This window comes from Camelina sativa, chromosome 5 (assembly GCF_000633955.1).
Source record: "Camelina sativa cultivar DH55 chromosome 5, Cs, whole genome shotgun sequence".
In the NCBI taxonomy this organism is placed as follows: Eukaryota; Viridiplantae; Streptophyta; class Magnoliopsida; order Brassicales; family Brassicaceae; genus Camelina; species Camelina sativa.
This window is the reverse complement of record NC_025689.1, coordinates 16,557,213-16,566,431: the sequence shown is the minus strand read 5'-3', so window position 1 is coordinate 16,566,431 and position 9,219 is coordinate 16,557,213. Positions and strand designations below refer to the sequence as shown.

General features: G+C 34.7%; 2 protein-coding genes across 4 annotated transcripts; one reads left to right on the top strand and one right to left on the bottom strand.

Annotated features, from left to right (window-relative positions):
- Window positions 1,688–3,861, top strand: LOC104787062 (cyclin-B1-4). The gene is made up of 4 exons (XM_010512566.2): window positions 1,688–1,941; window positions 2,270–2,373; window positions 2,502–3,385; window positions 3,482–3,861. The coding sequence occupies exons 1-4, from the start codon at window positions 1,896–1,898 to the stop codon at window positions 3,606–3,608; spliced, it is 1,161 nt and encodes a 386-aa protein (XP_010510868.1). The 5' UTR covers window positions 1,688–1,895; the 3' UTR covers window positions 3,609–3,861.
- On the bottom strand, window positions 4,147–8,471 carry LOC104787061 (stomatal closure-related actin-binding protein 1-like). 3 transcript variants are annotated; one of them, XM_010512564.2, is made up of 14 exons: window positions 8,281–8,471; window positions 7,880–7,945; window positions 7,486–7,773; window positions 7,250–7,378; window positions 6,955–7,047; window positions 6,503–6,643; window positions 6,244–6,312; window positions 6,040–6,123; window positions 5,705–5,885; window positions 5,301–5,417; window positions 4,972–5,030; window positions 4,731–4,865; window positions 4,487–4,636; window positions 4,147–4,399 (listed from the first exon to the last, which is right to left on the bottom strand). In XM_010512564.2, exons 3-14 carry the CDS (start codon window positions 7,765–7,767, stop codon window positions 4,349–4,351), a joined length of 1,491 nt encoding a protein of 496 aa, XP_010510866.1. In that variant the 5' UTR covers window positions 7,768–7,773; window positions 7,880–7,945; window positions 8,281–8,471; the 3' UTR covers window positions 4,147–4,348. The 3 variants fall into 3 exon arrangements, with proteins under 3 accessions (XP_010510866.1, XP_010510867.1, XP_019101499.1); XM_010512565.2 differs by having other exon boundaries at window positions 7,486–7,767; XM_019245954.1 differs by lacking the exon at window positions 7,880–7,945.

Here is a 9,219-nt window from a genome sequence, read left to right as displayed (position 1 = left end):
TTTTTTACATTGCAAATTAAAAATAACTATACATGCATTTCACAATATTTACAATCTTATGATATTTAGATTTATGCCTAATTTTATTTCAAATGATAATAAAAAAAATATTTTGGCAAAATATAAGAAATTCAAAATCTAAATGATAACTAACTAAAAGAAGTTATTTAATAAAATAAAAAGTAAAAATTATTTTCATTGATATATGAATTAAACAAAAAAATAAAAAAATAATTTTTTTTTATATAACTGTATTTTCTGTTTTTTTTAATTAAAAAAAATAGCTAACTCAACTTACTACATCCTAACTCATGAAAATTTCCATGATGTTGAACAATGTTGTGAGTTAACAATTTTACAAATGTTATAAATCAAAAATTGTAAATCAACCATAACACATTGTAATTCAAATTCAACTTCAAAAAGTTCATTTTTTTCTTGATTGGCAACAGTTTTGAACGATTTATGTGTTAAGTCCATAACTCAGCTTAATTAAATGATAACTCAAGTTATTTTTAATGGTTTCAGTTACTTATGCTACTTGGCACCTCCCTATATGTATTTCAGGTATCTGCACTTGAAGAGGGTCTATAACGGATGATCTGAAGACTTCTTACTTTTCGTTGTATATGTACTATGTATTTCTTAAAACATGTGTGTAATGTCAAAAAAAAAACAGGAAATCTCGTTACAGAGAAGTAGAAATTACTAAACTTCCATTGAATTGAATTTAAACCTAAAATCAAATGAGCTTGTCACTTCTCTCTAAGAATATAGCATAAGAGTTTGATCTCCCAAATTACTCAGATTTATATCGAGTGGGACCAATATAGCCACAAATCGAATTTCGTTGGTAAGATTTTATAGCCACTCAGATTTATATTTGACCCGATCAAAATTCTATTTTGGCACATCACTTTTGTTTCCATAGACGAAGATTTCTCATTGTAGACAAGGTTGATGGTTTATTGTGTATTCGTTATTTACCCTCCAATTATTACCTTGTAGTTTGAGATTAAAAGAAAATTTGTTCAGTTTACAATATTGTGAGGAAGCATGTCAAAGTGTTGAAATTTATTTAAATTTCATCATACAAAATATAATAATAAAAATAGGTAAAAATACAATAGTATCTAAGTGACGAAGTGATTGGACCTTTTTTTGTGTAATCTATTTACCTTTGTTTTAATGGTGTTCTTAACTAAAGATTATGTTGTGTTATAGGTGAAAATATATTTATAGAGACATGTATAATATAATTTTTGACAAAAAAAAAAAGAGACATTTATAATTCGGCAATATTGATTCGAGTTTGCAACTGATCTCTTACGAGCTCAAATTTTGTTTATATTGAGCTTCGTTATTTTGTGTTGTGAGTGTTTTGTATTGAAACAGAAAATAGGAAAGATCTCAATTTGTTTCGTTACTTTACTTTTGCAAATTTGTTATGTTTTTATTCTTAAAAAGAAAACGTCCGCTCCACACGTCCGCTCCTCTCCTCGTCTCCAACGGCTAGTAGTAACATTTTTATGACCAACACTCATTTTAAACCGTTAGATCTCAATTAAAAGTTAAACCAACGGTCAAGATTTGATTTCAACAAAAAAATGACCGTTAGAGAGAGCTAAACTTTGTTTCCCCTTTATTTAAAAGAAAACTGTGCCCCTTCTTCAATCACAAATCTTCACGATCGAGAAAAAGTTAGGGTTTTGTTATTCTTTTATCAGAGAGAGAAGCGAAAAAGAGGTTTTGAATCAGAGAGAGTGGCGTCTGGTTGGGTTGAAGCCGGGACGGGAAAGAGTCGTCTCCGGGGTTTCTTTTCATCTCTGTTAACGACTATTGGAGGAGCGTTGCTTCAGATCACAGAAGAAGAAGAACAACAACAAGGTTCAGTAATGGCGTCTAGAGTCTCTGATCTTCCTCATCAGCGCAGAATCGCAGGTTTTTGTTTCTCAATCTTTGATTGATTATACCCTTTTAATTTGGATTTTGGTTAATGTTTTCTTTGATTTTTTGTCTTCGATTTCTTGCAACTACGTGGGTTCTTGACGCGATTTTTGATTACAGATTTGATTAAATTTGTTATGGGTCTTGATCGATTGATCTGTTACATCTGTTAATCTAATATTTTCTTTCGTTTTCCTTTAAAGTTTCTTGCAATTGCGTTGGTTTTGATGTGATGTGACTTTAAGTATCTGTTCGTTTACATAAACAACGAAAAGTTTGATGATTTTTGTAAAGCCACTGATGGGTTTCTGTTGTTCTATAGGCGAAATCAAATCGAAGAATGTTGCAGGACATGGGAGACAAAGCCGAAAAGTTCTTGGAGATATTGGGAATCTTGTCACTGGTCGTGATGTTGTAACCGGAAAGGTGATTGATTGATTTTTAAAACATCTTTATGACCTCTTTCTTTCTTTCTTTCTTTCTTTCTTTCTTTGATCATGTTCTGTTTTCATTCGAATTTTGCAACTCATAAAAGTATTTATCTATCTCCTCAGGACGTTGTCAAGAAGGCGAAACCGCAACAGCAGACAAAGGCTGAGGTTATTGTCATCAGCCCTGATGAAAACGAGAAAAGCTGCAAACCACATTTTAGCAGAAGGACTCATACAAGAGGAACCAAGACTTTTACCTCAACCTTAAGAGCACGAAGCAAGGCTGCTTCGAGCGGACTGAAAGAAAACGTAAAGGAGGATCCTGTGATTGATATTGATGCTGTGGATGCTGACAACGAACTTGCTGCTGTGGAATACGTAGATGACATCTTCAAGTATTACAAGACTGTAGAAGAGGAAGGAGGAATCAAAGACTACATAGGATCACAGCCTGAGATAAACGAGAAGATGAGATCGATTCTGATTGATTGGCTTGTTGACGTTCACAGGAAGTTTGAGTTGATGCCAGAGACGCTTTACCTAACCATTAACCTAGTTGATCGATTTCTATCTTTGGCTATGGTTCCTAGAAGAGAGCTTCAGCTGTTGGGACTAGGTGCTATGCTTATAGCTTGCAAGTATGAAGAGATTTGGGCTCCTGAGGTTAATGACTTCGTCTGTATCTCGGACAATGCCTATTGCAGGAAACAGGTTTTGGCTATGGAGAAATCCATCTTAGGAAAAGTTGAATGGTACATCACTGTTCCAACTCCTTATGTGTTCCTTGGTCGCTATGTTAAAGCTTCTGTTCCATGTGACATTGAGATGGAGAAACTGGTGTTCTACTTGGCTGAGCTGGGACTTATGAAGTATCCTATAGTTGTCTTAAACCGTCCATCGATGCTGGCTGCATCAGCGGTTTATGCTGCGCGTCAAACCCTTGGAAAGACGCCTGTTTGGACTGAGACCTTGAAACATCACACTGGCTACTTGGAAGATGAGATAATGTAAGCGAATCCAATCTTATCTTTGCAGTATGTTATTGAACTATTTCATTATTACCGTCATGAATTAACAATGGTTTGGTTTTGGTTTTTTTTCAGGGAGCATGCGGAAATGCTGATGAAGTTAAGGGACTCGGCTTCAGAGAGTACACTAACTGCAGTGTTCAAGAAATACTCTGTCTCAGAAAACGCTGAAGTTGCTCTTCTTTCTTCCCTCCAAGACTAATCCGTTTCTTGTTCATGAAGAATTAAGAAACAAAACTCTAGTTTTTTGTTGATCATGTAGCTGTAATGATCTCTATGTGTTCTTCTTCTTCGCTTTTGTTTCGGTTTGGTGTAGTATTGGAATCTCTGTGAGATCTTTTTTGTATGTGTGGTTTTTTCATTTATCTTAAGTTTCTCTTGGATTCCGCTGATTTAGTTTGACTGTTTTTTTTGTGATATTATCTTATTAATAGATCGTGTTAATCCTTTTGTCACATTTCTAGTGTTAAGAGACCTTTCCAAACTTCGAACTTATAATATTGAGAAGCAGGTTTTCTAGAAACAACTTCACAGTTGTTTCAGGTTTTTGCAGGATTTTGGTTGATAGGTTTGGCTTTATTGATGGAACACTTGCAATCCTAATATTGTGTGGTTTTATATAATAGAAAAATCAAAATTTTGTGTGGTTTGAGATCTTATCCAAGAAGAGTTTGAGTGATTTTCATGGAGAAGATTGACAACAAAAAAAAAACAAGGTATATGTTATTTTCAAAGGAAACGCCATGAAACAAATGAATAAACAAACACAAGCCACCCGTTACATATAGAGATTCACCATCACCTCTTACTTCATTGATTCGATATCTTTACACACAACAGAAGTACAATTCAAACAAATGCCTAAACCCTATATATAAACTACACAACAAAAAAAGCTCTTACGGATACTATAAAGTCACAACTTAGTTAAGAGCCCCTTCTTCATGGGCTTTGACCCGTCTCTGTTCTGTCATCTGGTCCCGCAAGCGTCACCTGCAACAACACATCAGTTTCATACTTACATCATTACCTCTTTCTACAAAACCATATTTTCTAACTTCATCTTTGTTATATACTTACATTACAATCACAAGCGAATCTTCGTGCAAGCATGATCGCAGCGTTTCTTTCTCTCTCAGATTCAAAAGCTATCACAAAGGACACCCCTTTCTTCGCTTGCCAATACAATGCCTGAGGTGCAGCGTTTCCACCTCCTCTCACTCCACATAGCTACTCAATATGATCATCAAAGATTATGATATAAAAGGTCTCACCGCGCAACACTAAAGATATGACACTTTGTGGGGCAAAAGAGTATGCTTACCTGCATTGCACTAGAGTAGTATTCTTTTGCAATCACTGTCTTTCCCTTGCAAAGTTTTATCCTCATTTTACCAACGTGAAACAAGTGGATAGATTCTGATGTATGGTCTTCCCCACTCATTTGGGTCACAACTACCTGTCAATTACAACAAGGGGAACTATAACATTCATATAAGCCTGAGACATCCCTGCCTATAATATACATATATATGTATTAAGATTTAGCATCAGAGAAACCTTACATTGAAATCAACATCATGTTTCCGTACTAAAGCCTCCACGTAGCTACCCAATCCAGCAGCTGCACCAAATCAAGACTTTGTTAAGTTCGTTGAAACATCTAGTAATGATGAAACCAGTATCGTTTTCATTGATTTGTCATAAGTAAATTATTTCATGAATGATTTTTCATAGTTAATTCAATAAAGTTTTTTATTTTGCTCTTAGGGTAAGTAGTGATAACAATGATTTATAAAAGAGAATATCTACTAAGCAACAGTGCAACACAACCTACACAAAACATTATATCATGCTGACATAAACAAGAACCCTTTATAACATAACAATGAACCTGGATCAATCTTTCCAACTGTGGATAATGAAAGCAAACGGCCATCGTAAGTGATATCTGCATGCAAGACTCGTCCAACATCAAAAGGCTCGGGAGCGTAAACTGATTTTGTGGCACCTGAGAAAGGAATATAGTAATAAATTATCTGTCCTCAGCGAGTAGAACAATCTCCAACTTGATTTGGCTCTAATTACATCAGCAATATGAGCAAAAGTTGTTCCTGATTCCGAAATCATTAGATGTTAATAACAATCTAATTTGTAATCGACAAGCTCTTACAATCTTTTAAATACTTGAACTCAATTAGGAAAAGCTCACCAATTTATGGAACCATGTATTGTTGTATGGATAAAATATTTACACAATTTAGTCAAAGAAAGAAATAATGGGAAAGGTGAGTGGACCTGATATAAGCTCCTTCTTGCTGCCATCAGAAGATGATCGGTACCATTGGATCATACACTTGGAAAGATCAGGAGCATCATTGGAGCAAGATCTGACTCGCAAACAAGAACCTAGAGCTTCAGTGCCATCTATTTCATATATAAGGGATATATTTTCCTCGCTCTTTCTGCACATTGCGAGCTGAATTATAGAAAAATGTAATTTAGTATGAGAATCCATCTGTTTGTAAACAGTATACAGTCACAAAGCCCTCATATCGAAGTTAGGACAATCAAAAGGACCTGCAATGCACTAAAAAGAAAATATATGTGTATGGAATATAGATCCAACTAACCTTCTTTTGTAGTTGAAGAAAATGTTTAGATTTCTCTGCAAGCTGATTCCTAAGTGCTCGAAGCTCATACTCCATGTCCATTACCTAAAACAACGCATATGATTTGACCTTTAAAAACAATATAAGATACTAGAGAAACATTGACTTAGATAGATCGATCAAGCCATTTTAACCCCACAAATAATCCACTTCTCAACTACCTACCCTGCTTGGCTGATGAAGCATTTTAATCCTTCTAGCTTCTTGAACTTCCTTCATTAAGTCTTCCATGTCCTGATATAATAAAGTAAACAATACTGTGTTTACATGTGTTATATACTTGACAAGAAAATGGAACAATAAGCTGGTTTACATGTGCAAAGGTGAAATCAGCATAAGCTGGAGAGATCTCCAATGTTACGTAAATCAATATTATAAGCATAAGACAATTTACTAGATCATGGTAGAAGCCATCACTACATACCTGTTTCCCAGAGGCCCGGGACATCTGCTCATGTTCTCGCAGGGCTTCTTCCACTCTTTGTACAGCTGCTCTTGCACTTTCAATCTCAGCACGCGCAAAAGCTCTTTCCTCATCGACAAGTTTCTTAGCATCCTCTGAGGCCTAGTTAAAGAATGCTACCCACTAATCAGCAATAAAATTAAAACACATTTGCATATTTATTAAACCATTCCAACCAGTAATCACTAATTTACAACTTCATAGTTCTTTATCAAAAGTATTCGAATATCAACTACTTAAAAATGACAACAAAAAGGACCAGCTCTCTCTTATTTATCTGGCTACCTCAAGGACTAACGAAACCTGAATGGCATTAAGCCGTGGACGAAAACATATTTGCTATTTCAGAGGACTTGGTTGTTTCAGGTGAAAAATGAAATAGACATGTCAACGTCTCAAAGAGCATGTTTTACCTGCTTTAAGAAAGACGCCAGCTTCTTTACTTCCGCTTTTTCTATGAACAGCTCTCCTTCTCGCTGAGTTAACTGAACAGCCAAAGCTTCAACCTAGCAGAATTTACAAATTCGAAACATACTTAAGAAATAGAGGAACGCCGAAAAAATGTTGGCGATGGGATAATGAGCCAATTTAAGAAGGCAACACTGGAAAGGGAAAATAGAACACATTTTGATTCGAAAGGCTAGTGGCTATAGATATCACCACATAAAGTACCAGAACTATACAAAGAAATGACTATAAAAGACTAACCATGGCAATGGCTTCCTCTACATCATCCTTGTTTCTACCTGCGACACGTCCACTTAGAGACTCCAATGCATCTCGAAGTTTCTTTAATAGAACATGTTTCTCCAAGGAAGTTGCTTCTTTGAGTTTTGCCTGCATTCATTCCCAACCAAATTAGCCTTAGGCACATATAAGAACCAACAGAGAAACAAAACTGAGTAGAAGATACCAAACATTGAAATAAGGATAATATATCAGACCTCCTCGGATAGCTTAGCAGCTGCAGCCAAACCCTTCTCAAATTTATTGGCAAGGTCACGAACAGACAAACGTTTTTGCTGGTCCATAAGCTGTGCTGTCTCACGCGCAACAACCTCTTTCATTGATAGCACTTTAGGGTCATCTTTCACATCAAATATCTGATCATTAGCCCCAATTCTATAATTAGGAAATCTACTCGAAGCAAATTTCACATCTGCTGATACTACTGGAACACCATCTCTCTGCAATGAATCTCGGAAATCGCGGGTAACCCTTGTCATCTGTGTCTTATTTATAAACCAAAAAAAAATGAAAATGCTTAGACTTGAAGGAACTTAGACAAAACAAAGATTAAAAATTAAAAAGACTAGAAAATGCCAGTAGATGTCTAACCACTATGACTAGTAGTAATATACTCCAATGTGCTCACAGATCTGTCCTTGAGAAAATCCACAAAATCTGAAATACCAAAAAAACAATAACATTGATTCTTCAACATCAAACAAAGAAACTCATGCCAGTGTTGGAGATAACAATAGATTCAACACACATTGAAGAAAGTCATCGTAATACAGATAAAGGTTTGGAGGAAGTCAAAACCCTAGATTACCAAATAAAGAGTTGCTGACAAATACCACCAATTTAGTAACAAATTTCAAAGAATATAGAAACTGAGAGTCAAATTTAGGAACTTTGAAATCCAAAATGAGAACACAAAACACTGTAGTAATCCGAACAATGCCAGAAATATTTAGGCAATGAAGTTGAAGAGAACAAAGCTAAAGACTTCTTACCCGAATCCGATTGATGGATCAGACAAATGTTTGCGTTGAAATCGAATACGAATAGGTCTTCGGGAACACAAGGAAGAAGAAGAAGATTTGGTCTGAGCAGAAGGAAAAAGTGAAGTTTGATAGAGTCGTAAGCATTAGCTTTACCAAAAAGCAAAAGACCGTGAAAAAAATTGTGGCTTTGGTGGAAACAGTGAAGTATGTTTTTTTTTTTTTAATCTCTTCTTTAATAATTTATTATATATTTAATAGTTTTCTGGTTTAGGTAATAAATTGTTTCATAATTTTCAACTCCGGTTGATGCGTGTCTTTGTCGTATCTGTTTGTTGTTAGTCTGAAAACTTCAAAAATCTCACGGCGGTCACGGATTCTGTTTTCATTTCATGTTATTTTATTATTTTATTTGCTCTCTCTCTTTTGTGTGTTTAACCAACGAGATTTTATTATTGTCCTAACCAAATCTTAACAATTCAAATGATGACATTAAATAAGAGTAATTTGGTGAAACTATACTTTTCATTTGAAAACACTAGATCACTCGCGTTCTACACGAAGATAAGAGGGTTTATCTATACTATTAAAAGGGAAACATTTTTAATAAATAGACATAGAGTTTGAAATTATTACAATGAAATGTCACTTAAATAGGAATAAGGATATTAATCTTTGAAACCAAACAGAAATAATTAATGAGAAACTGTGGAGCCAAACATATATTATATGTGATACATTTAGCCATAAAATCGAAACCAAACAGATTGATATGAAATGATTATTAACACACAAAATTCGGAACAAAAAATATGGTAACATAATATTCGTTATATATGCCATTAAATCTTAAACAAATCTTCCCACGTAGTTAGCTACTACAATTAAAGTGAAGAAAAACTATCCACGTTATTTCTTCCCTTTTTTGTTACTATTAGAAAAATTCAATCT

Bases quoted from the DNA above. Each gene is read 5' to 3' on its own strand.
- LOC104787061 (XM_010512564.2), bottom strand. From the start codon at position 7,767: ATGACAAGGGTTACCCGCGATTTCCGAGATTCATTGCAGAGAGATGGT. The intron at 7,379-7,485 runs GTCTGATATATT...GAATGAATGCAG, and splicing joins CTGCTAAGCTATCCGAGGAG to GCAAAACTCAAAGAAGCAAC. The intron at 4,866-4,971 runs GTAAGGTTTCTC...TGTAATTGACAG, and splicing joins AACATGATGTTGATTTCAAT to GTAGTTGTGACCCAAATGAG.
- LOC104787062 (XM_010512566.2), top strand. From the start codon at position 1,896: ATGGCGTCTAGAGTCTCTGATCTTCCTCATCAGCGCAGAATCGCAG. The intron at 1,942-2,269 runs GTTTTTGTTTCT...GTTGTTCTATAG, and splicing joins TCATCAGCGCAGAATCGCAG to GCGAAATCAAATCGAAGAAT. The intron at 3,386-3,481 runs GTAAGCGAATCC...GTTTTTTTTCAG, and splicing joins TACTTGGAAGATGAGATAAT to GGAGCATGCGGAAATGCTGA.